At 42.3% G+C, this 26,874-nt stretch overlaps 2 protein-coding genes across 13 annotated transcripts in view; one reads left to right on the top strand and one right to left on the bottom strand.

Annotated features, from left to right (window-relative positions):
• The first annotated feature begins 28 nt into the window (after positions 1 to 28).
• On the top strand, positions 29 to 12,186 carry LOC119973261 (electron transfer flavoprotein regulatory factor 1-like). 9 transcript variants are annotated; one of them, XM_038811007.1, is made up of 4 exons: positions 29 to 166; positions 2,044 to 2,137; positions 3,160 to 3,243; positions 11,385 to 12,186. In XM_038811007.1, the coding sequence occupies exons 3-4, from the start codon at positions 3,199 to 3,201 to the stop codon at positions 11,598 to 11,600; spliced, it is 261 nt and encodes an 86-aa protein (XP_038666935.1). In that variant the 5' UTR covers positions 29 to 166; positions 2,044 to 2,137; positions 3,160 to 3,198; the 3' UTR covers positions 11,601 to 12,186. The 9 variants fall into 9 exon arrangements, with proteins under 9 accessions (XP_038666935.1, XP_038666932.1, XP_038666928.1 ...); XM_038811004.1 differs by having other exon boundaries at positions 2,044 to 2,142; XM_038811000.1 differs by having other exon boundaries at positions 2,044 to 2,146.
• A 2,493-nt stretch (positions 12,187 to 14,679) lies between these two features.
• The window catches only part of si:ch211-59o9.10 (uncharacterized protein LOC561841 homolog), a 53,901-nt gene continuing 41,706 nt past the window's right edge, over positions 14,680 to 26,874 (bottom strand). For 3 of the 4 annotated variants that reach the window (XM_038810998.1, XM_038810996.1, XM_038810999.1), the window contains 3 exons: positions 24,449 to 24,537; positions 24,122 to 24,243; positions 21,481 to 22,607 (listed from right to left, as the gene is read on the bottom strand). In XM_038810998.1, the coding sequence (XP_038666926.1) occupies positions 22,397 to 22,607; positions 24,122 to 24,243; positions 24,449 to 24,537 (422 nt within the window). In that variant the 3' untranslated portion in view covers positions 21,481 to 22,396. Of the gene's footprint in view, positions 16,137 to 17,351; positions 17,452 to 21,480; positions 22,608 to 24,121; positions 24,244 to 24,448; positions 24,538 to 26,874 lie in introns of those variants that run through there. The other variant, XM_038810997.1, reaches the window with a different exon arrangement.

The following is a 26,874-nucleotide window of genomic DNA, read 5'->3' as shown; positions in this document are numbered from 1 at the left end:
CCCTCCCCCCCCCCCCCCCCGTCTCCCAGCCACCAGTATCACAACCAACTGCTGTCGCAAAGCGACTCTGTTCGCGACAGGGGCGGGGCCGACTGTGTTGGTTTGCGACGCTTGTTTACCTGGACCGAGCGGCTGAACGCTGTGCTCGGTCCGCTCGCCCGCTGCGGTAGGTGGCGGCTGTCGGTCGGCCCGCCTTGTTGAGGAGCCTCAGACCACAGTTCAGGAATGTGGAGATTAAGAGGGGGAAGGGACGTACATGCAAGTTGAGCTGAGGCCTTTGGCGGTGTTGGGGTAAAGGTGAGGGTAGTCATGGTGCTTGAGGAGGGTTTGACTAAAGGAGTAGAGAGGTCTTGCTTCAATTGTATAGAAACCTGGGCAAACCGCACCTGGAGTACTGTGTGCCGTTTAGAGCTCTTACCCCAAGTCCAATATTATTGCCATTGAGGAAGTGTTCACCAGACTGAATCCCATTATGGTAGAACTGTCTAATGAAGTAGGATTGGGCAAACTATTTTCTAGAGTTTTGAACAATGATTGATGATCACATTGAAACCTACAAAATACTGAGGGATAGTCATGGTATCCATGCAGGTAAGATGTTTGAGGAGTCTAGAATTAGGGGCACCATTTTCAAAATAAGGGGGAAGTAATTTAGGACTGAGATGAGGCGAATTCTTTTTGCAGCGTTATGAATCTTTGGAATATTTTCTCCCCCAGTGGGCTATGGGGCTCAGTCATTGATTATGCTTAAAGTAAAGATTGGTATTTAGAAATCTAGCAGTGACGTAAATGGATATGGGGATACCTTACAGAAAAAGGGCATTGAAGTGCATGATCAGCCATGATCGTATTGAATGGTGGAGCTGGCTAAATGGCCTCCTATGTTTGTATGAAGGTATGGTGGTGGGATGGTTTTTGTGTAAAGCTGGACTGGGTATGGATTGGGGGGGTAGTGTGTGGAACCATGGTTGGCATTTAACATGGTGATTTTTCTGGAACAGGAGCCTGTGTTTCTAGAAGTGTGAGAGATGGGATGCAGAGCACAGAAAGGTTTGATGTTTTGAATGTTAAAAGTTTCAAAGATATAAAAAATCAATAGCCTTGGTGGAGGGGAACAGGTAATCAGAAAGTTAGTGAGGTTATGGGTGAGTCTTTAAGATGGGATGATGCATAGTGAACAGAATTCTGCATGCATTGATGTCAGCAGACTGTCTGAGCAGGCAAGCTGGGAGTAGCCAACAATATAGTTGAAAGTTTCAGTGGCAGTGAGGGTCAGCGATGGTCAATGGTAGTTTAGAGATGGAAGTTGGTGGTGCTGATGAGAAGCTCTGTGGGATTGGACACGGTTAGCCTGAACCATCAGCGAAGAAAGGGAACTAAGATTGTGTTGTGAACTTTCTGTTAGTAACTGAACCAGATAGCTTTGATTTTTTTTAGCTGGGTAGAGTCTTATTTAGTCCGTGACTTGGTGTCAAATGGTTTTTTGCACAATGATTGTGTAGAGGAGTGGTGGAAAGACTAAATGAGTCTTCAGCAAATAAAGAAAGACTTGCCTTAATATGCACTTTATGATCACCAATGGTGGCACAGCAATTAGCACTTCTGCCTCACAGCACCAGCGTTCAATTCTGGCCTTGAGTGACTGTGTGGAGTTTGCACATTCTCCCCGTGTCTGAGTGAGTTTCCTCTGGATCGTCTGGTTTCTTCCCACGGTCCAAAAATGTAGAGGCTAGATGGATTGGCCATGCTAAAGCAAGGTGACCAAGAAAGGGTGATGTCCCGTGTGAACTATAGGAAGAGACATTGCGGCCAGGTGTACCGAAAGTTACAAGGAGATAGGGGAAGATCATCAGGCTCTGCTTAAATGGTTTGTTTCCTCACTACCTCCACTTAAATCTTAGGCAAAAAGTTTCACAGCAAATGTGAAAAAAAGATTACTTCAGTGACCATTTATGAATGATCTATGATTTCATTTTTGCTGTTTAGTCTATCACTTTGTATATTATCCTATTCACACATTTGTTTCTAATGTTTGGTTTGTAGGTCAGCTGGGGGATGAACAGGGTGTAAGCTGCACACTGCGGGGTGAATCCATTAAAACTGCTGAGGGAGGAGCATCATTTGAAGAGTACCTGAGGTTGAGTAGGTTGGTCATGTACTAGAAGAATGAGAGGTGACCGTACTGAGATATATAGGATTCTCAGGCAGCTTGACAGGGTAGATATTGAGAAGATGTTACCTCTTGAAACAGTGCATAATCTCCCAGTAAGGGGTCGCCCATTTAAGACCGAGTTGAGGAATTTCCTCTGAGGGTAGTTAATCTACGGAATTCTTTACCGCAGAGAGCTGTAGAGGCTCAGTCTTTAAGAATGTTCAAGGCTGTGATCGACAGATTTTTAATCAGTAAAGAAATCAAGGGTTATGGAGATAAAGCAGGACAGTGGAGTTGACGATTATCACATCAGATCAGTGATGATCCATTGACTCGATGGGCTTAATGGCCTACTTCTATTCCTATTGCTTACAGTCTTATGACGCAATGAAACAGGTTGATTTTGCTGTTGTTTAGCTGAAGACACTTCTAACTAATCCACAGCTGACACGTTTTGGAAAAAATGAAGTGTCTTTCCATTTGAAGTTTTTCTTTCGCTCTAGATTTTGGTTTTGCACTCATGAAAAGCAAACTGAATAAAATAGAGTGGGTCAAAAATAAATGGTACAATCAAATTATTGTGAACGGGTGCTAGCGAAACGAGCAAGATCTTGCATTGAATTATATGGTACCTTTTACAGCCAATGAACCAACTTTCAATTATTTTGTTGGGAACCACAGCAGCCAGTTTGCACACTGCAAGGTGCCAAAATCAGCAAGGAGATGAATGACCTTCTGTTAGCCAGAGAACTTCCTGGGTGTCAAAATTGTCCCATGGAATCTTTGCTATCTACTTGAGCAGCAGATGGAGCTTAGCATCTTTCTAAAGGGAGCACCTTTGACAATGTCACACTCCATCACCATTCGCACTGAAGTGACAGCCCAGATTCTGTGCTCTAGTCCTGGAATGGGGCTCAAACCCACGATCTCTGACTTTGAGGAAAGCATGCTACCACAGAGCTACCATTTAATGTACCTAAATCTGAGTCCTTTTCGTTTTGTTACAGTAACAGTGAAAGACTGGATGGAAAAGCTGTCGTTTGAACATGGCAAATCATTTAAGAAGTGAAGTAATAAAACTGTATAAAAATGTAAGTTTCTGGTCATTAGCTGTAACATTGTTTGGCTATGAATTTACAGTAATGATTCAGCAGGTAAACCCAATGCTCAGTATGGGACTAAATCATGTGAGAATTCAGGTCAAATGCATTCATGTATTAACCAGCATCAGCTAGAACTGGAACGGTACACTGCAAACAGCCAGAGCCGTAATTGGACACTGCAATCAGCCTCGGCTCCCTTCGATCTCTATGATTCTATTCTATGATCGGGGTGAGGAGGGTACAAAATTGACTACACCTCTGAAAGTGGATAAGTCACCTGGACCAGATGGACTACACCCCAGGATCCTAAAAGAGATAGCTGAGGAAATTGTGGAGGCATTAGTGATGATCTTTCAGGAATCACTGGAGGCAGGGTCCTGGAGGACTGGAAAGTGGCTAATGTAACATCACTGTTTAAGAATGGAGGGAGGCAGAAGATAGGAAATTATAGGCCGGTTAGCCTGAATTCGGTCATTGGTAAGATTTTAGAGTCTGTAATTAAAGATGAGATCGCGAAATGCATGGTAAAATAGGACTGAGTCAGCATGGCTTTGTCAAAGGGAGGTCATGTCTGACAAATTTGTTATAGTTCTTTGAGGAGGTAACAAGGAAGTTAGACAAAGGAGAGCCAGTGGACATGATTTATTTAGATTTCCGGAAGGCCTTTGACAAGGTGCCGCATAGGAGACTGTTAAATACGTTAAGAGCCCATGGTATTAAGGGTAAGATCCTAGCATGGATAGAGGATTGCCTGACTGGCAGAGAGTGGGGATAAAGGGGTCTTTTTCAGGATGACAGCTGGTGACTAATGGTGTGCTTTAGGGGTCTGTGCTGGGACTTTTCACAATATACATTAATGATTTGGAAGAAGGCACTGTTGCCAAGTGTGCAGATATTACAAAGATCTGTCGAGGGACAGGTAATATTGAGGAAGCAAAGGGGCTACATAAGGACAATGTGGAAAAGTGAGGTTATGCATTTTGAAAGAAGGAATTTAGGCATAGACTATTTTCTAAATGGGGAAATGCTTAGGAAATCAGAAGCACAAAGGGATTTGGGAGTCCTTGTTCACGATTCCCTTAAGGTTAATGTGCAGGTTCAGTTGACAGTTAAGAAGGCAAATGCAATGTTGGCATTCATGTCAAGAGGGCTAGAATACAAGACCAGAGATGTACTTCTGAGGTTGTATAAGGCCCTGGTCAGACTCCATTTGGAGTATTGTGAGCAGTTTTGGGCCCATGTCTAAGGAAGGATGTGCTGGCCTTGGAAAGTGTCCAGAGGAGGTTTACAAGAATGATCCCTGGAATGAAGAACTTGTTTTATGAGGAATGTTTGAGGACTCTTATTGGAGTCTCGATGGAGTTTAGAAGGATGAGAGGGGATCTTATTGAAACTTACAAGATACTGCAAAGCCTGGATAGAGTGGACGTGGAGAGGATGTTTCCAATTGTAGGAAAAACTAGAACCAGATGACCCCATCTCAGACTAAAGGGACGATCCTTTACAACAGAGATGAGGAATTCCTTCAGCAGAGGGTGGTGAATCTGTGGAACTCTTTGCCGTAGAAGACTGTGGAGGCCAAATCACTGAGTGTCTTTCAGACAGAGATAGGTTCTTGATAAGTGGATCAGGGGTTATGGGGAGAAGGCAGGAGAATGGGGGGTGAGAAAATAACAACCATGATAACAACCATGAGTTAAATGGCAAGATACACAGGAGGATAACATGTAGGCAGGTGGATTTAAGCTTGAGGCAGACTAGGAATTCAACAAAAAGGAAGGATAACTTTGGACATCTTAGGACTTCCAATATCTGTAATGATAAGAAAGTTAGCATTAAGGCACTTTACCTGAATGCTCGTAGCATTTGTAACAAAGTAGACGAACTAATGGCACAGATCATCGTGAATGATTATGATGTGGTAGGCATCACAGAGACATGGCTGCAGGGGGTTCAGGACTGGCAGTTAAACATCCAAGGATATACAACCTATCGAAAAGACAGGGAGGTGGGCCGAGGGGGTGGGGTTGCCTTGTTAGTTAAGAACAAAATTAAATCTATTGCACTAAACGACATAGGGTCGGATGATGTGGAGTCTGTGTGGGTAGAATTGAGGAACCACAAAGGCAAAAAAACCATAATGGGAGTTATGTACAGACCTCCTAACAGTGGTCAGGACCAGGGGCGCAACATGTACCGGGAAATAGAAAAGGCATGTCAGAAAGGCAAGGTCACGGTGATCATGGGGGACTTCAATATACAGGTGGATTGGGTAAATAACGTAGCCAGTGGATCCAAAGAAAAATAATTAATGGAATGCTTACAAGATGGCTTTTTGGAACAGCTTGTCATGGAGCCCACAAGGGAGCAGGCTATTCTGGACCTAGTGCTATGTAATGAACCAGACTTTATAAAAGATCTTAAAGTAAGGGAACACTTAGGAAGCAGCGATCATAATATGGTTGAGTTCAGTCTGCAGTTTGAAAGAGAGAAGGCAAAATCGGATGTAATGGTGTTACAGTTAAATAAAGGTAATTACGAGGGCATGAGAGAGGAACTGGCAAAAATCGACTGGAAGCAGACCCTAGTGGGGAAGACAGCAGAGCAAAAATGGCAGGAGTTTGTATGCATAAGTGAGGACACTGTACAGAGGTTCATCCCCAAGAAAAGAAAGATTATCCGGGGAGGGATTAGACAGCCATGGCTGACAAAGGAGGTCAGGAAATGTATCAAAGAAAAAGAGAGATCCTATAAAGTGGCCAAAAGCACTGGGAAATCAGAAGATTGGGAAGGCTACAAAAACAAACAGGTTAACAAAGAGACAAATAAGGAAGGAGAGGATCAAATATGAAGGCAGGCTAGCCAGTAATATAAGAAATGATAGTAAAAGTTTCTTTCAATACATAAGAAACAAACGACAGGCCAAAGTAGACATTGGGCCAATTCAAACTGATTCCGGAAGGCTAGTGATGGGAGACGAGGAAATGGCTGGAGAACTTAATAAGTACTTTGCGCCTGTCTTCACAGTGGAAGACATGAGTAATATCCCAAAAATTATAGAGGGTCAGGGGGCTGAGTTGAGTATGGTTGCCATTACAAAAGAGATGGTGCTAAAAAAGCTAAAAGGTCTTAAAATTGACAAATCTCCTGGCCCCGATGGGCTACACCCTAGAGTTCTGAGGGAGGTGGCTGAAGAAATAGCGGAAGCGTTGGTTGAGATCTTTCAAAAATCACTAGAGTCAGGGAAAGTCCCGGACGATTGGAAGATCGCTGTTGTAACCCCCTTGTTCAAGAAAGGATCAAGACAAAAGATGGAAAATTATAGGCCAATTAGCCTAACCTCGGTTGTTGGTAAAATTCTAGAATCGATCGTTAAGGATGAGATTTCTAAATTCTTGGAAGAGCAGGGTCGGATTAGAACAAGTCAACATGGATTTAGTAAGGGGAGGTCGTGCCTGACGAACCTGTTAGAATTCTTTGAGGAGGTGACAAGTAGGTTAGACCAGGGAAACCCAGTGGATGTGGTCTATCTGGATTTCCAAAAGGCCTTTGATAAGGTGCCACACAGGAGGCTGCTGAGTAAGGTGAGGGCCCATGGTGTTCGAGGTGAGCTACTGGCATGGGTTGAGGATTGGCTGTCTGACAGAAGGCAGAGAGTTGGGATAAAAGGTTCTTTTTCGGAATGGCAGCCGGTGACCAGCGGTGTCCCACAGGGTTCAGTGTTGGGGCCGCAGCTGTTCACCATATATATTAATGATCTGGATGAAGGGACTGGGGGCATTCTAGCAAAGTTTGCCGATGATACGAAGTTAGGTGGTCAGGCAGGTAGTGCTGAGGAAGTGGGGAGGCTGCAGAAGGATCTAGACAGTTTGGGAGAGTGGTGCAGGAAATGGCTGATGCAATTCAACGTGAGAAAATGTGAGGTCTTGCACTTTGGAAAAAAGAATCCAAGCATAGACTACTTTCTAAACGGTGAGAAAATTCATAATGCCAAAGTACAAAGGGATCTGGGAGTGCTAGTCGAGGATTCCCTAAAGGTAAACATGCAGGTTGAATCTGTGATTAAGAAAGCGAATGCAATGTTGTCATTTATCTCAAGAGGGTTGGAATATAAAAGCAGCGATGTGCTACTGAGCCTTTATAAGGCTCTGGTTAGGCCCCATTTGGAGTAGTGTGTCCAGTTTTGGGCCCCACATCTCAGGAAGGACATACTGGCACTGGAGCGTGTCCAGCGGAGATTCACACGGATGATCCCTGGAATGGCGGGTCTAACATATGATGGAACGGCTGAGGATCCTGGGATTGTATTCATTGGAGTTTAGAAGGTTAAGGGGAGATCTAATAGAAACTTACAAGATAATACATGGCTTAGAAAGGGTGGACGCAAAGAAACTGTTTCCGTTAGGCGAGGAGACGAGGACCCGTGGGCACAGCCTTAGAATTAGAGGGGGTAAATTCAGAACAGAAATGCGGAGACATTTCTTCAGCCAGAGAGTGGTGGGCCTGTGGAATTCATTGCCGCGGAGTGCAGTGGAGGCCGGGACGCTAAATGGCTTCAAGGCAGAGATAGATAAATACTTGATGTCGCGAGGAATTAAGGGCTACGGGGAGAATGCTGGTAGGTGGAGTTGAAATGCCCATCAGCCATGATTGAATGGCGGAGTGGACTCGATGGGCCGAATGGCCTTACTTCCACTCCTATGTCTTATGGTCTTATGATTGAATGGATAGCAGACTCGATGGGTCGAGTGGCCTAATTTTGCTCCTATGTCTTAAGGTCTCTTTCTCGGTTGTTTTCTTTTTAAAATATTTTTATTAGGGTATTTGCAAGATTTTATAATAATAACAATAACAGCGACATAAACATGGTACAATAAACATTTCATCCCAATCTTCACACCCCCCAACAATAAGAAAAAAAAGTCTTCCCCCCCCCCCCCAAATCAATATTCATTTTCTCACTTCACCAATGCTGCCAGAAAAATAGATGCAGGAGGAGGCCCTTTGAGCCTGCTCCGCCATTCATCATGATTATGGCTGATCAAGTTCAATACCCTGATCCCGCCTCTCTTCTCTCTTTCCCCCCCCCCCCCCCCCCCCAATCCCTTTAGCCACAAGAGCGATATCTAATCCCTTCTTGAAATTAGACAACATTTTGATCTCAAGCTATTTTTTTTGTGATAGTGAATTCCACAACTTCACCACTCTGAATGAAGAAATTTGTCCCATTTCAGTTCTAAAAGGTTTACCACTTATCCTCAAGCTATGACCCCTAGTTCTGGACTCACCCACCATTGGAAACATTCTTTCTGAATCTACCCTGTCTAACTCTGTTAGAGTTTTTAGACATTTCTATGAGATCCCCTCTCACTCTTCTAAACTCCAATGAATATAATCCTAACTAATTTAGTCTCTCCTCATATGACAATTCCACCATCCTAGGAATAAGTCTGGTAAACCTTCTTCCATAGCAAGAACATCCTCCAATAAGGACACCAAAACTATGCACAATACTCCAGGTGTGGCCTCACTAATGCCCTATACAATTGCAGTAAAACATACCTATTCCTATTCTCAAATCCTTGCTTTGAAGGCCAATATACCATTTGTCTTTTCTACTGCCTGCCTTAACTGTGTGCTTTCAGCTACTGATGCACAAGGGCATCACAGTCTCAGTGTATCTACGTCTCCCAATTTACACCCATTCAAATAATCTGTCTTGCTATTTTTGCTACCGAAGTGAATAACCTCACATTTATCCACATTATACTCTATCTTCCATGTATATGTCCACTCACTAGCCTGCCCATATCCTGCTGAAGAATCTCTGCATTCTCCTCAGTTTACCCTCCCACCCAGCTTTGTATCACCTGCAAATTTAGGGATACTACATTTAGTTCCCTCGTCCAAATCATTAATATATAATGTGAACAGTTGGGGTCCTACCACAGATCCCTGCGGTATCCCACTAGTCACTGTCTGCCAATCAGAAAAAGACCCATTTATTCTGACTTTTTGCTTCCTGTCTTCTAACCAGCTTTCTATCCATCCCAATACACTACCTGTAATCCCGTGTGCTTTAACTTTACACATTAATGTGAGTCCTTGTCGAAGGCCTTCTGAAAGTCCAAAACCATATCCACTGGTTCTCCCTGGTCAACTCTACTAGTTATATCTTCAAAGAATTCCAGTAGATTTATCAAGCATGATTTCTCTTTCATAAATCCATGCTGACGGGCGGCACGGTGGCGCAGTTGTTAGCGCTGAGGCCCAGGTTCGATCCCGGCACTGGGTCACTGTGTGTGGAATTTGCACAATCTCCTCGTCTCTGCATGGGTTTCACCCCCACAACGCAAAGATGCACAGGTTAAGTGGATTAGCCACAGGGCAGCATGCTGGCGCAGTGGTCCCAGGTTCGATCCCGGCTCTGGGTCGCTGTCCGTGTGGTGTTTACACATTCTCCCCGTGTTTGTGAGTGTTTTGTCCCCACAAAAGATGTGCAGGGTAGGTGGATTGACCACGCTAAATTGCCCCTAATTGGGCACTCTAAATTTAAAATAAAATAAATTCATGTTGTTTGATTGTACCACTGTTTTCCAAATGCTGTGCTAGGAAGTCCTTGATGATGGACTCTAGCAACTTCCCTCCTACTGATATTAGGCTCACTGGTCTATCATTGCTTTCTCTCTACTACCCTTTTTGAATAGCAGGGTTATATTAGCTACCCGCCAATCTGTAAGAACTACTCCAGAGTCCAAAGAATTTTGGAAAATGTCTGCCAGTTGATCTGCTATTTCTACGGCTACTTAAGTACTCTGGAATAAAAATTACCAGGCCCTGGAGATTAATCCACCTTCAATCTTATTAATTTCCCCAAAACTATTTCTCTACTTATACTAATTTCCTTTAGTTCCTCACTAAAACCTGTTTCTCAGAACTTCTGGTACATTATTCATGTCTTCCTTTGAGGACAGAAGCAAAGTACGAATTTAGTTCCTCACCATTTCTCTCTTTCACGTTATAAATTCCCCCATTTCTGGCTGTAGGGGGCCTGCAGTTGTTAATCTTTTTTAAAAGTCAGCTTTTATGTTCCCCGCTATCTTATTTTCATATTGTATTTTCCCTTTAATCAATCCCTTGGTCTGTCTTTGCCAAATTTTAAACTGTTCCCAATCCTCGGGTCTTTTTTTTTTGCTAATTTGTGTGCCTCTTCTTTGAATCTAATACTGTCCCTAATTTCCCTTGTAATCCATGGTTTGGCCACGGTTCCTTTGCGACAAATAAGAATAAACAAGTTTTGGAGTGCACCTATTTGTTCCTTGAATGTTTGCCATTATTTAAGTCCCATATACACTCCATCCCCTTTGCCCCACCCCACCCCAGGGTCAGGGGGGTGTATATGGGATTTAAAGCCTTGTCACAGATCTAACTGAATGCAAAGATGGCATGCAATGTGATCAATCCGAGAGGGGGTCACAAACATTGCAACAAAGCCAGACAAGAAAACGTGCTCCGACTCAGCGAGGATGTCTGCACAATTATGAGACCTGGTGTGTTGCAATGCATACTCATCACCCCACCCAAAATAATGTGATCTCTTGGAAGAAATGAAAAACATTAAGACCTCAGTAGAAGGAGAGGTTTGGGGAATTAATCTCAGATACCCTTTAGCCAACAAACTAGTCCAGATCACTGACGCTGAATATTATGGTATGCTTTCCTTTTGTACAAGGTGATCTCTGCCTTTGAGGACTTCAGTGAATCATCGTCCACTTCATAAGCAGTCAACCTGTTCCTGAAGGCTAATATTTTCTAGGAAAATAACTATCTTCTGACATTGAACCTAAATCTAGCCTTCTATAACTTGATCATGACCCTGCCCCTCCCCAAATTACCTGGGACAACTGTAAACTGGAACAAAGTTTATTCCCTTTATTCCCTTGATCCCCTCATTAATGCAAGCAGATCACTCCCACTTCTTGGAAGAAAATTGGCTGGTTTCAGTGCTTCAAGGTATTAAACTGGAGCAAGAAGCTGAAAGAAAAAAGCTTACTGGTTAACTGGAGGGAAGAGTATAATTTCTGTAAATGCATTTCCCTTGACTAAAGATTAATATTTTTGTCTTAAAGTTGCTGTATCTTGGCAAGGAATATCCAAAAGGAGAAGACTACTTCAAAGATCGTCTTAAAAAGGCTTTCATTAAAAATAAAGATGTTACAGATCCTGAGCAAATCAAGGCATTAATAGCTCGGGGACAGTTTGTGATAAAGGAACTGGAGGCATTGTATTATCTTAGGAAATACAGAGCTATGAAGCAACGTTATTACGATGACAAAAATGAATGACCTTATGATGGGAACAACTTTTAACACCTCCACTTAAGACACACACAATGTATCTTTGCATACCAATGTAGCCGTAGGATCCAGTCTGCATTGCCTGCATTTAAACTGTACTTCTCAATTATATAATGCTCGGATTTAAATATGCTAATTAACAATGGTACTGTCACAAGCTCAGTGATGCTTTGCTTCAAATTTAAAACATCATCCTTGAAATACAAAAATTAATGCCTGCTCAGTGTTGAACCAGATTGTGCCACATCAATAAGCTGTATCCTGTAGTGTATGGACCTGACCTGCTGAATCATTAATTATAGCTAATAGATCCAACATATCTAATGTTGGTCATAGATGCAGATTATTGTTGCCCGATTGTGACAATCATAATAATTCTATTGACCAATTTATCAATGTAAACGAGTTTTTAAAAGTGCCTGTCTGATTACTAATGCCCAAGATTACAAATAACTCTTAATACCAATAATAGCCAAGGGTGTAACACACACGCTGCTGCAGTTTTGAAGATTACTGGAATATGTATAGTACTGGTCAATAAAACATTGATGCAAAGGAGTTTGCGGACACAATACAGGATGGATGTTTTCTTCCTTAAGTAGACTAGTTATGTAACCAACTTTCTACTACTACATATCATGGTTGCTGAATTGCAGATACTTTTAATTTGATTGAAAATTTTCATAACTTTAACATTCAACAACTACCAATGTTAAAACGACCTTTAGATTGTAACATTTTTTCCTTCTACCTGTGCACATATTTTTCACCCTGGCAGAAGATAAGCATTAAAAAGTATAAATTATCAGTGTTACTCCAACCAGACAAGGTAAGCCTTTAAGGAAAGCCCATTCGTCAGCCTTGGTTCAGTGGTACTGCTCTCCCCTCTGATTCAGAAGGCTCTGGCTCATTCCAAATCTGTATGCAAAACTGAACTGGGAATCCAGTTCTGTACTGAGGGAACATTGAACCATTGGAGGGGTTGTGAAAACAGAAGTTCTGTCTACCCTCAAAGGTGGGGGTAAAAGATCAGAGGTCCCTCTGTTGTCTTAACCAAAACGACCATATATAATAATCTTTGTCACAAGTAGGCTTACATTAACATTGTAATGAAGTTACTGTGAAAAGCCCCTAGTTGCCACATTCCGGTGCCTGTTTCGGGTTCAGGCGAATTCAGAATGTCCAAATTACCTAACATGTCTTTCGGGGATTTGTGGGAAGAAACCGGAGCACCTGTAGGAAACCCACGCAGACACGGAGAACGTGCAGACTTCACAGACAGCGACCCAAGCCAGGAATCGAACCTGGGACCTTGCTGCTGTGAAGCAACAGTGCTACCCACTGCTATCATTGGTGGGATTTTGCTGTGTGGAGGTTAGATGTCACATTCCCCAAGTGACTACACTTCAAAATCAATTCATTAGTGCACTTGAGTGAATTAGGGTTGTGAAAGGCTATATAAATGGAAGCCTATTTTTGTGACAGGTTCATTAGTTCAGTTTTGACACGTAGGGAAATGGAGATCTAACATACTCAACCTTTATTCATTTACAGAATGTGGGCATCGCTGGTTAGGCCAGCATTTATTGTCCATCCCCAGTTGCCTTCTTGAACCAGTCCTTGTGTAGGTACACCCACTATGCTGGTAGGGAGTTCTAGAATTTTGCGACAGTGAAGGAACAGCAATATATTTCCAATTCAGGGTGGCGAGTGACTTGAGAGGGCAACTTCCAGGCGGTGGGGTTGCTACGTATCTGCTGCTCTGTCGTGGATTTGGAAGGTGTTGTCCAAGGAACCTTGGTGAGTTCCTGCAGTGCATCTTGTAGATGGTACACAGCTGCCACCGTTCCATCGGTGGTGGAGGTTTTGAATGTTTGTAGAAGGGGAATGTTTGTGGAAGGAGGATGCAATCAAGCAGGCTCCTTTGTCCTGGATGATGTCCAGCTTCTTGAGTGTTGTTGGAGCGAAGCTCATCCAGGCAAGTGGAGGGTATTCCATTACACTCCCGACTTGTGCCTTGTAGACGGTGGACAGGTTTTTAGGAGGGGCAGAGGGGGAAATCAGGTGGTGAGTTACTCGTCGTAGGATTCCTAGTCTTTGACCTGCCCTTCTCAGTGCATCCACGGAATTAACCTGGTGAACACAGAATTGGCTCCACAGCACTACTCCAGCTGGTTTCACCAATGCCCTGTACAGCTGTAGCATGACTTCCCCCACTTTAATATTCCATTTCCTCGCAATAAAGGCCAATATCCATTTGCTTGTTATTACTGCTGTAGACATGCCTGCTAACTTCATTAGTGTACAAGGACCATTCTGTACTGCAGCAGCATTCTCATTTAAAATGTGCCATTTTTAAAAAAAAATTCCTAAGTGGACAAACTCATTTCCCCACATTACAATCCTGCCAAATTTTTACCCACTCTATATATCTACAAACATTGGTGGACAGTATCCTCAACTTTCCTATCCTATTGTAAGCAAACCTTGGTACAAGTCAGCCCCTTCATCCAAGTCTTATGCGGATTGTAAAGAGTTGAGACCACACCACGGATCCTCATGACACCAGTACCTTAGTTTGGCAACCTGAGAGCAATCCAACCCATCTATCCCAACTTTCCAGTTCAGCCAATCTTCTATCCATGTGCAGTTAGTTATCGGCACCTCATGGTGTATTTGGATTTCCAACATCTTCAGTAACTAAGTTGGGCAGGATCCAATTTCCCAAAACCATCTAGACACCACCAGATTTAGAAAATCACAATGCAATGTCCTGCCTCCTGTCATTGGGGAAATTTTAGAATCTGTAATGAATGTGTTTGACTAACTGGCCTATATAGTTTCCTGCTTTTGTTTCTCCATGCCCAAATAATAGTTTTCCAATCCACTCAAGACTTTCAGAGTCTAGGGACGATCTTGACTAATGCATCCATCTCTGCAGCCACTTCCTTCAAGACCCTAGGCTGCAGGCCCAAGGACTGGACAGCCTTTCATAACATCGCTCTTAGTAATTGGGACTATGTTCAGTCATCCTTGCATTCATTAGCAATAATAAAAGCAAAAGTAGTAAAATGTACTGGACACTTTTTAATCAAATTAAACATTTCAAAGTTCAGACATATAAATGTTAAAAACAGTCAAACAAAACAATGACATTACCAAGCATGTACATCTCAACAAGCTATTTCAATAATGATAAATCCTTGGTACATAAAATGACAAAAAAAAAGTTAGCCATTTTCAACTTCCACCTTGCCCCATCCACAACCCATGTGTAACTTGCATTTGGAATAGCTACAATATTTATTCAAACAAAGCATCATACTCCCTTCTGATCCAGTTATGGCAAATATTGCTGGATGTTGGTTTATTATATTGCTGTTCTTATTAGGGATGAATTCACAGGCTGGTAATATAAACACTTCAAATTGGATAGAATACAAATTTGTTGATGTGTAACTATAGTGTTTAAGTTTTCCCCTTCATATTCTCAGTTTACATGCTGTGAAGGTACCACAACTGGTCAATTAGAGGAAACTGCAGCAAATCAATTTGTGAAGCCACCATTTTCAAATATTGGGTAGCTGCGCAAACTGCAAACAAATCAAAGGTTCATTCAAGTTCAATTATACATATATTGAACAATCTGGCAATTTGAAGTGCAAGGATAACATCTTTGGTTTTGAGAAACTGGCTTAAGTAGTATTCTTCATTAGGGTGGGGTAGGGTACATATTAGGGAACAAAAGACTTGTGCATTCATCAATACTGTCAAAGGAACTCTAAATACTGTTGCTGGAGGATCTATTTGGTTTCTATTGAATACATTGGTCCTCATCATTGTAGGTAATCTTCAGAACTGTTCATTCTACTATCCTTGCCTGCATTAGGAGCTCAGTTGTATAATAGTCAGGATTTACATCACTTCAGAAAAGAAATGGCACAAGATAAAGTCCCCTTTTGTTACAAGTAGACAATGAGACCATGGTGCGTTAAACCACTACAGACTTGTGTTTGGGGAAAAAAAATCATGCAACATATCGATCTTTCCAGGCAGTCACTTTACTTCCATTAGATTGATGCATTGAACTCAGCAACATTATGATCTGCTCACAAAGCAGATCTAATAATCCTGAAAGAGTTGCAACACCTGTCCATGTCAAGTGAAAATGTCTAATTAACAATTACAAAATAATCAAAATGAATCTACTTTTACACAGCAAGTAAAAAGACATTTAAAAATAATCCAAAACAAGATTTATTTTGGTCTTTTGTTTGAAAAATGTTCAAAGATTAGTTCCGAAAAGACACTAAACAATACACATTGAAATCCTCCTGAGAATTTATTATACAGAAATAAAAGTCATGTAAACAAGTTTTCATCCATGGCACAATTGAATGCATCTTACAGTATTAGATTTTAGTCAAATAATTTATTGCACTGATTCATGGCTCTTTTGGTAGGTCTTGCTCAAGACGAATCCAAATTAACATCAACTCTGCAGATTGGGCAACTTGAATTTCCCTGTAGGATAGAAATGGTAATTAAATCTAGGCACTGTGTTGTCACCAACTATTGATACCAGTAAGCTGCAGAATGCCATCAAGGATTGTTTTATCTTAAATCGCTGCTCCAATAGAAGAAAATTGATAAATCACTAATAAATCTGAAATTAATAAACATGATTTACATCAAATGAGGGAAAGTACGAATTGCCAATCACTTTCTTACCAAGAATCAGATCCAAAAATGCAAGTGTATCACATCTAGATTTATGCATGTATATGCTGAACTGTCTGGTTTAGCTCAGTTGACTAGACAGCTGGTGTGATGCAGAGCAAGGCTAACAGTGCAGGTTCAAATACTGTACCAGCTGATGTTACACATGAAGGCTCCATTTTCTCAACCGAGGTGTGGTTAATCTGTCCTCAGATTAGAATCATCACCAATCAGTTCTCCACCACCCCACCCCATTCAAAATGGGGAAAAACAGACCCTGGTCATCTGGACGATGGTCACTTCACCTTCGCTGAACTGTCAGATACATACACATGCATTCTTGGAACGCAGATACAAGGCGGTCCTTTTTGGGGGGGGGGGGGGGGGGGGGGGGGTGTAATGCTTCAATCTTTAGTAATTTGGAAGTGTTTACTTCTACTACAAAACAAAAGTTACCACCCAGAGTTCTCAAAATATTAGTCAAATGGCCAACTCAAACCACACAAATTTGTTAATGAAACCGAAACAAGAAGTGAATATTTATTACCCATTGATAGACACGTGGCTGCAGCAGGCAAAAATTTAAAAGATTCAAAGCATTAAAAAAAGTCTGATTGTCCTGTAGGGAAGAGTCCATTAACTTGGGAAATTCTTAAAAATACACAAAAAGGTCTAAATAAACCAAATTTACTCAGACTGTCCAATTTTATCCCCATTAATTTTACGAAAACCTGAACCAAGATTTTTTTCTGGCAGTGGCCAACAGCAATTTATCAGCAACTACCATGGAATGAACTTAATGCTTTGCAAAAACAATGCAGTTCAATTTTTCTTTTCCCAGTCACTATGTTGTACTTTATCTCAATGGATCCACTCCCGACCCAGCCTTTAGAACAGTACAGACCAGGCCCTTCGGCCCTTGATGTTGTGCCGAGCACCATGAATGTTTAGCACCATTCAGAATGATGCTGAAATAAGCACTTCAGCAGAGCATGCAACATTTCCTATGCTAATGCATACCTTTAACCAGCGGTCAATGCACCGACTGTGATAGTCATGAAGACATGGCAAGATCCTCAATTTTTCTCTTGCTGTGTAGTCATTGAAACAGATACGACACCTAAAAAAAGAGATTAGACGAGTGTGATATGCATATTTCACATCTTACAATTGTTAATTTTTTTTTAATTTGCAACTTTTCATGTAATGTATGCAGGCAGATTCCAACTAACCCAACAGAAAAATCACAAACTAATTAGGCAAATATCAGTGACTGTGGTGGGTTGCATCTCAAACAACAGCGAATCAGACTACAGAAGGAAGATAGATCACTTGGTTGCATGGGTGTACCGAAAACAACCTCTCTCAAAATGTCGGAAAGACCAAGGAACTGATCATCGACTTCTGGATCATCGCACGACATACACACACATCGACATCAATGGCTCCGAAGTGAACATGGTCGATAGCTTTAAGTTCCTGGGGGTCACCATCACCAACAGTCTGTCCTGGTCCACTCATATTGATGCAACAGTCAAGAAAGCATAACAAAGTCTCTACTTCCTACAGAAGCTAAACAAATTCGGCATGTCTGCATAGACTCACAAACTTCCACAGATGGGCCATAGAGAGCATCCTATCCGGCTGCATTACAGCTTGGTATGGCAACTGCTCAGCCCAAGAAATACAGAGTGTAATGAACTCAGCCTAACGCATCACACAAGGTTGCCATCCTCCCACTGATTCTGTCTACACCTTCTGCTGCCTCAGGAAGGCAGACAGCATTATCAGAGACCCCTCCCACCCAGGCTTGCCTTCTTCCAGACCCTTCCATCAGGCAAACAAAACAGAAGTCTGAAGACTCGCACATCTGGACAAAGGAACAGCTTCTTCCCCACAGCTACTATTCTCAACAACTCTGTCTGATTTGTTCCCAGTAAATACACTATTCAGGACGCCCTATGCTGCTCTTGCTCATGTATTTGCTTTGTTTGGTCCTTGTTTCGCACTGTAACCAATCAATCTGTCGATGTACCATTTATCAATGTACTCTGTTGATTATTCTTTTTGTCTACTATGCATGTACTTCGGTATAAGTGCAGGACCTGCATGTGCCGGTGAAAAAGGACGGACAGGAAATGTAGGATTCAGGAACCATGGAAATCGAGAGTCTAGTCAAAAAGAAAAATTATGCAAATGTGAGGTACAGGCCAACTAAAAACAGATTAAGCACTTGAAGAACACAAGTAAAGTAGAGCTCAAGCAGAGAGTAAAGGAGGGTCACAAAATATCCTTGGTAGACAGGATTAAGGAGAATCCCAAGGCATTTTATACATGTTAGGAAGAGGGTAGCTAGAGAAAGAGTTGGTCCACCCGAGGACAAAGGAGGGAAATTATGCATTGAACCAAAGGAAGTAGGCAAGATCCTTTAACAAATTTTTGCATCAGTATTCACAAAGGAGAAACATGTTGATTGGTGGCGTCATGTATGAACATGTTGTTATTACGAGGGAGGCAAGTGTTAGGTGTATTAAAAAGCATGGAGGTAGAAAAATCTCCAGGGCCAGATGGCATCTATTCCAGATTACGGAGCGAGACAAAGAGATGAAATCGCTGAGCCTCGGACACAAATCTTTGATTCCTCGTTGGCCACAGGTGAGATACCAGAGGATTGGAGGATAGCCAATATTGTCCCTGTATTTAAGAAGGGTAACAGGGATAACCTGGATAATTATAGGCCAGTGAGCTTGACATCAGCGATAGTGAAATTGTTGGAAAAAAGAGTCTCAGAGATAGGATCTATGCACATTTGGAAGTGAATGGTCTTATTAGCGAGACAGCATGGTTTTGTACGAGGGAGGTCATGTCTCACTAATTTAATTGAATTTTGAGGAGGTGACAAAAGTGATTGATGAGAGAAGGGCTGTGGATGTTGTCTACATGCACTCTCGTAAAACATTTGACAAGGTCCCTCATGGTAGGCTGGTGGTGCAAAAGATTAAATATTTTACAGGGGTCAGGGGTGGGCTAGCCTGGCCATAGAAGATAGCGGGTAGCAGTGGACGGATATTTTTCCGAATGGAGGTCTGTAACTAGTGGTGTTCCACAGGGATCAGTATTGGGACCTCTGCTGTTTGTAGTATAGATATAAATGACTTGAATAAAACGTAGGGGTCTGATTAGCAAGTTTGCAAACGATACCAAGATTGCAGGAGTTGCAGATAGTGATTAAGATTGTCAGAGAACACAGCAGGATATAGAAATTTGGGCAGAGAAATGGCAGGTGGAATTTAACCCGGATAAATAAGTAGTGATGCATTTTGGTAGATCCAATTCAGGTGGGAGCTATAAAATAAATGGCAGAACCATCAGGAACATACAGATCTGGGTGTGCAGGTCCACAGATCCTTGTGGCAGCACAGGTGGCAATGGTGGTAAAGAAAGCATATGGCATGCTTGCCTTCGTAGGAAATGGCATCGAAAATAAACGCTCGCAAATTATGCTACAGTTGTATAGAACGTTGGTTAGGCCACATTTGGAATACTGTGTCCAATTCTGGTCACCACACTATCAGAAGGACATGGAGACTTTGGAGACAGAAATGGTTTACCAGGACGTTGCCTGGTATGGAGTGCATTAGCTAGAGAGAGAGAGAGAGAGAGAGAGAGAGAGAGAGAGAAAATAAATTGGGATTGTTCTCGCTAGAGACGCAGGCCAAGGGGCGACCTGATAGAAGTTTATAAAATTATTAGGGGTATAAATAGGGTGAACGGTTGGAGGCTTTTTCCCAGGGCTGAAATGACAATTACAAGGGGGCACAAGTTCAAGGCGAGGTGGGGGAAAGGGTCAATGGATATATGCAGGGGGGTTGGCCTGGAACGCACTGCCAAGTGAGGTGATTGAGGCAGATACGCTAGTGACCTTTAAGACTTATCTAGATAGACACATGAACAGATTAAGTATAGAAGGATACAGGTGGTTAGTCCAGATAGGACATGATCAGCACAGACTTGAGAGCTGAAGGGCCCGTTTCTGTGCTGCGTTGTTCCTTGAAACATAAAGGGGCCATGTAAAATCCTGGACTGGATTTACTGTTAAGAGTAGAGTGGATGCTTAGGTTGAGTAATTGGTAAAACCTGGACTGGATTTTGGAATGCAAACCACTCAGGGAAAGCATTATGAGACACAATTTCAAAGTATGTTTTTGAGAGTGGAGTTTAGAACCTGGATGATTATAGAGGAGAAATCTACAGACACCTAAACTTACCAGAATAGTGTGAGTATTTGACTCAGTAATCCTGTGTGTTTAGGAAGGGACTTCTCTTCAGGAGACCATTGTACATTGAGACAGAACCAAAAAGTTACAGCAGTAACTAGTATGGAGTATAGTAGTTATAGTCAGTCATTCAGCCCATATTCTCCATGCCAGCCTGAGGACTCCCTCGTGCCCTTTCTAATCCCACCTTCCAGCACCTGGTCCATAACCCTGTATCTTACAACACAGGCAGTTAGTTCCAGATACTCACTACCCTCTGCATGAAAAGGTTCTTCCTCATGTCCTCCCTACGCCTTCTGGTACTTATCTGGAATGGTCCCTGGTTCTATCATTCTCCACCAACGAAACAATCACTTCTCCATAATTTTGTAAACCTCTATTAAATCACCCCTCAGCCTTCTTTGTTCCAAGGAAAATAATCAACCTATCCAATCTCCTCGTGGCTACACCTTTCTAGCCCTGGTAACATGTTTAGGGAGGCAGTTGTGTAGTGGTATTGTCACTGGACTGGTAATCTAGTAGACCCAGGGTAATGCTCAGGGGACCCAGGTTCAAATCCCACCATGGCAGATGATGAAATGTGAATCCAATTAAAGTCTAAAAACCAATTCCATCTACAAAATTATGAGGGGCATAGACAGAGTGGATAGTCAGAGGCTTTTTCCCCAGGGCAGAGGGGTCAATTACTATGGGGCATAGGTTTAAGGTGCGAAGGGCAAGTTTAGAGGAGATGTACGAGGCAAGTTTTTTTTAAAAAAACACATAGGGTAGTGGGTGCCTGGAACTCACTGCCGGAGGAGGTGGTGGAAGCAGGGATGATAGTGACATTTAAGGGGCATCTTGACAAATACAAGAATAGGATGGGAATAGAGGGATACGGACCTAGGAAGTGTAGAAGATTTTAGTTTAGACGGGCAGCATGGTCGGCACAGGCTTGGACAGCCGGAGGGCCTGTTCCTGTGCAGTACTTTTTTGTTCTTTGTTCTCTTTGCTTGTAAACCTCTACACTCTCTAGAGCAATTCAAGTCCTTCCTGTAATCTGGTGACCTGAACTGCACACACCCCTCTGCTAATGAAGGACAGCATCCATTATGCTTGCTTTACAACCTTGTTTACTTGAACTGCTGCCTTTAATGGCCTGTGTACTTGTTAGCCAAATTCTCTCACTTTGCCTACCCCTCTTAGTATATTCCGATTTCAGGTGGACTCCCTATAACTGTGACTACCCTAAATGCATGCCCTCACACTTGTGTTCACTCACTCCACCAACCTATCCATATTATTTTAGAGATTTATAGCTATCCTCTACACTGTCCACCACTCGGCAATCTGGTGTAGTCTGCAAATTTCCCAACCAGGCCCCCCCACATTCACATCCAAATCATTAAATATATAACAAACCATAAGTGTCCCAACGCCAAGTCCTGTGGAACATCACTTAAGCAACTTTCCATTTGCAAGGGCAGCGATCGACCATAACCCTTTGTTTCCTGTTACTCCTCCAATTTTTAACCAGTTTGCCACATTGCCCTGTATCCCATGGACTTTTCTGATCAATCTGTCATGTGGGACCTTGTCAAATGTCTTCTTGTCACTTTCTCAAAGAATTCAATCAAATTTGTGATGCAAGACCTTCCTTTAGCAAATCCATGCCGACTTTCCCCATCTAGTCCATGCATTTTTAAGTGACAGTTAATCCCATCTCTCAGGATTGAGTTTACTAATTTGCCCACCATCGACGCAAAACTAATTGGCTTATAATAGTTTGGCATTTCCTTCGATCCCTTTTTAAACAATGCAACCATGATTGCATTTCTTCAGTACTTCCCCTGTATCTAGTGAGGATTGGAAAATGCTCAGAGCATCTCCTCCTTGACCTCCTTCCGTAGCCTCGGAAACAACCCATCTGGTCCTGGCAACGCAATAGCTGAATACTTCCAACCCTCTCATGAATATCCCGTTCAATATCTGTGCTCCTCCTGGAGTATCTGCAACATTCCTTTGTAAGTATAGAGACAAAATATTCATTAAAGCCCTTCCCTCAGCCACTGCATCCAACACAAGTTCCCTTCATGTCAGATAGGTCCCACTTTTTACACTTGTCTAGTGCTTAGTTCTTTGTGCCCATCATATGCTTTATTTTTCTGTTTGATCTTCCCCAGTATTCCTCGAGGCAATCGGGGAGAAGTGGTGGTGGGGGGGGGGGGTGTTAGATTTGGTAGCACCACTATTTATTTATTTATTTATTTATTTATTTATTTATTTATTTATTTATTAAGAGGATCATGTCTACTTTGTACATTTAGGATGGATCTCACTTTTTAGTGCTTCCCACCAATTTATCCATACCAGCCTCCCCGAACAGACACCGTATTGTGGCGACTAGGGGCTTTTCACACTGACTTCATTTGAAGCCTACTTGTGACAATAAGCAATTTTCATTTCATCTCCTCTGGTAGTGCTGGCCAATCCAGTCCCCAGTTCAAAAATTGTGACTCTTGCTTTATCTCTCTTCCATGGTAATACCAAATCTAAAATCGAATTGTGATCACTATGCCAGATATGGTCTCCAACTGTCACTCACACTTGCCCTTCTTCATTCCCCAACATTCGGTCTAGAATTGCATCCCTCCTTGTTGGGTTCGTCACTAGTTGGATGACTAGGGCAGCACAAGTGGATAGCACTTTGGTTTCACAGCGCCAGGGTCCCAGGTTCGATTTCCTGCTGGGTCACTGTCTGTGCGGAGTCTGCACGTTCTCCCCATGTCTGCATGGGTTTCCTCTGGGTGCTCTGGTTTCCTCCCATAGTCCAAAGATGTGCAGATTAGGTGGATTGGCCATGATAAATTGCCCTCAGGTGACCAAAAAGGTTAGGTGGGGTTATTGGGTTACGGGGATAGGGTGGAAGTGAGGGCTTACGTGGGTCGGTGCAGACTCGATGGGCCGAATGGCCTCTTTCTGCACTGTATGTTCTATGTACTTTGTAATCTGTGCTAATCTTAAAACCTGCAGGTAATTGTTAAAATGGGAAGTAGGGGGATGGAGGTAAAAAGAGGTAAAAAAAAAAAAGTTGCATTTTCTTCTGGTTATTGAAACTAATTAGTGCTCCTGTGACTCTGTTCCTCCATGAGGTTTCCATTCTGGAATCTTTCCATCCAGTTCGATCAACTGGGAACATAATTGTGATGCAGAAGAGAATGAATTAGGATATAGAGTGGCATGTTTGTTTTTGGATACAATCAGTTTAGCTTATACTGCTGCTTCTTTCTTGGTTGTGGCACATCTGCCAGGTGTACGATTGGCCCAAGTGGTGGTCAGTGACTTGGGGCCCAGTAGAACATGCAACACCTTGCATTTCAGTAAGTCAGAAACTGGACTGTTTAAATCAATGATGTATGCCACCCTCTACTTTGCTCATCTAGTTGGTTCCAAAATTCTGTTTTATAACAATCAAAAGTTTGATTCCAAATATCTGTATAAGAGTTAGACCAACAAAAACTGGGTTTTACTTACTGCGTCTTCCCAGCAGCATGTTCTGGATCAAATAATTTGGTAGGTAAACAGTTAATCTCAGTATTGGTGAGTTTCCTCTGTGCTACAGCTGAACCCTGTCTTTCTTCAAAAGCCAAGAGTTCCTATGTTTAAGAAAAAAGTTTTTTTTGAAGGCAGCTGTTCAAACTGGACAATTTGCTTAAATAAAAACAACAGGTTTACAAAAAAAAAAAATCATCAATCCTGGGTGTGCTCCATTAAAAGGTTCCTTGATATAGGCAAATTAACAACACCAGTATCCAGTCCAACATTTCACATCAATCCTGCAAGGAGGATGTATCTACTCACCTCATAGTCATTACCATCATTTGCACGTTCATCCAAATAGAAGGAAGTATTCTGGTGCTGGCTACGTCTCCTGTTTCTCCTCCTTCTAACTAAACATTGGAAACAATTAACGGTTTAGTTGCCGATTTCAAGGGACAATATTACGACTGGCCAGCTCTCAAAATATATAAATTGGTTTTAGCTTCACATGGGCAAAACCGAGGCAAACCGGTTTTGCAGTAATTAGCACCGCTGCCTCACAAAGCCAGGGACTCGGGCTTGATTCCAACTTTGGGTGACCATCTGTGTGGAGCTTGCATGGGTTTTCTCCCCAGTCCAAGATGTGCAGGTTAGGTGGTTTGGTCATGATCTATGGATGGTGGGCAGGGGGGATTTTATGGCGATCAAAAATATTAGAATGACTCAAGCTAGTCTAATGTCAGGCAACACAGGTGGATTAACGGAAACAGATTTTCATAGTAACAAAAGCCCTGAAGAAATTGTCATCCTAGTTGAATGACTCAGATAGGCTAAATGTAATCTTGTAATGGGATGAGGCTGTGAGTTTGTACAAAGAAGAAGTTTACCACAGAAATCTTGAAGTGTTTGTTGTCTGGTTACAAGACTGGATGACGTTGTAAAAAGGAGCCCAAAAATGTTGAAAATATTTATATTTTTCAAAAACAAAGACTGGGTGAAGTTCCCACTAAAAAAGCCCCATTGCCGTTCTATTCTAATTGAATGGAAAATAACTTTTCAATTGAAATAGATTACTGGTTCATTAAAGGTTATAATAAGGTCACCATTAAGATTCTGTTCTTTAACATCCTTGCAAATAAGTATTAAATCACATTTCACTAATTTCAATTCACACAGGAACCACAGCCTTTGAGGATGGAGGGAAAGAGTGTTCCAATTCTTCACAGCAATATGACAAGCGCATCCAGCTTCACTGATAGTCTAACTAATAGATGGTATCCCATGTATTTCAAAGGAAACACAAATGCAAACATCTTTAGATGCCTCGCAACCTTCAAAACAAGGTAATAAAAGCCATGATTAAGATTTTGTATTCTGGAGAATCCATGCTCTACCCGCTTCCAAAGCCAATGATTCCTTACAAAGTGAAGTGTCCAAGAATTATTTGAGTTGGAGTTTAGGGATCTTCATAGAGACAAAGTAGATACGTGCAAGAGTAGGCCATTCAGCCCTTCAAGCCTGCACCACCATTCGATATCATGGCTGATCATGCAATTCAATATTCCACTCTCACTTTCTCTGCATACCCCTTGATCCCTTCTCGCTGCAGGGACCACGTCCAGCTCCCTCTTGAATATATCCAACGGACTGTCCCCAACAGCTTCTATGGTAGAGTATTCCACAAGTTCACAACTCAGAGAAGAAGTTCTTCCTCATCTCAGTCCTGAATGGCTTACCCTTTATTCTTAGGCTGTGACCTAGTTCTGGATGTCCCCAAATGTCGGGAACATTCTTCCACATCTAGCCTGTCCAGTCCCATAAGGATTTTACATGTTTCTAGGAGATCCCCTCTCAATCTTCTAAACTCCAGCGAGTACAAGCCCAGTTGATCAAGTCTTTCTTCATATGTCAGTCCTGTCATCCTGGGAATTACATCGCTGGACACCCTCAATAGCAAGAATGTTCTTCCTCAAAACGAGGAGGCCAAAACATCACACAATACTCAAGATTTTGCCTCACCAAGGCCCTGTATAACCTGCAGCAAGACACCCCTACTCCAATACTCAAATCCTATGAAGGCCAGCATGCCATTAGCTTTCCTTACTGCCTGCTGTATCTGCATGCCAACCTTCAACTGTTCCACCATGACACCTAGGGCTCGTCGCACATCTCTTTTTCCTAAACTGCCATCACTCAGATAATAATCTGCCTTCCTGTTTTTGTCACAAAGTGGATACCCTCACATTTACCCACATTATATTGCATTTGCCAAATATTTTCCCATTCAGCTAGCTATCTGTCCCAAGTCACCCTGCAGCCTCTTTGCATTCTTACAGCACACACTGCCACCCAGGTTAGTGTTGTCTGCAAATTTGGAGATATTGCATGCAATTTCTTCATCCAAATCATTAATGTATATTGTGAACAGCTGGGGTCCAGTACTGAACCCAGCGGTACTAGTCACTGTCTGCCACTGAAAAGGACCCACTTATTCCCACTCTCTGCTTCCGGTCTGCCAACCAGTTCTCTCTCCACGTCAATACATTACCTCCAATACCATGAGCTTTAATTCTGCTCACTAATCTCGTGTGGGACAGTGTCAAAAGTCTCAAGTCCAGATACATGACATCCACTGGTTCACCCTTGTCCACTCTACTGGTCACATCCTCAATTCCAGCAGATTTGTCAAGCATGATTTCCCTTTAGTGAATGCATGCTGATTTGGACTTATCCTGTCCCCACTTTCC

This window comes from Scyliorhinus canicula, chromosome 11, assembly GCF_902713615.1.
Source record: "Scyliorhinus canicula chromosome 11, sScyCan1.1, whole genome shotgun sequence".
NCBI lineage: Eukaryota > Metazoa > Chordata > Chondrichthyes > Carcharhiniformes > Scyliorhinidae > Scyliorhinus > Scyliorhinus canicula.
The sequence above is the reverse complement of the archived record's forward strand: the minus strand, read 5'-3'. Positions and strand labels throughout refer to the sequence as shown.

What these genes read in the sequence shown, in the direction of transcription:
- LOC119973261 (XM_038811006.1), top strand. Translation starts at nt 3,199, where the DNA reads ATGGCAAATCATTTAAGAAGTGAAGTAATAAAACTGTATAAAAAT. An exon ending in TAATAAAACTGTATAAAAAT is followed by an intron (nt 3,244 to 11,384) that starts GTAAGTTTCTGG and finishes TTTGTCTTAAAG; the next exon opens with TTGCTGTATCTTGGCAAGGA.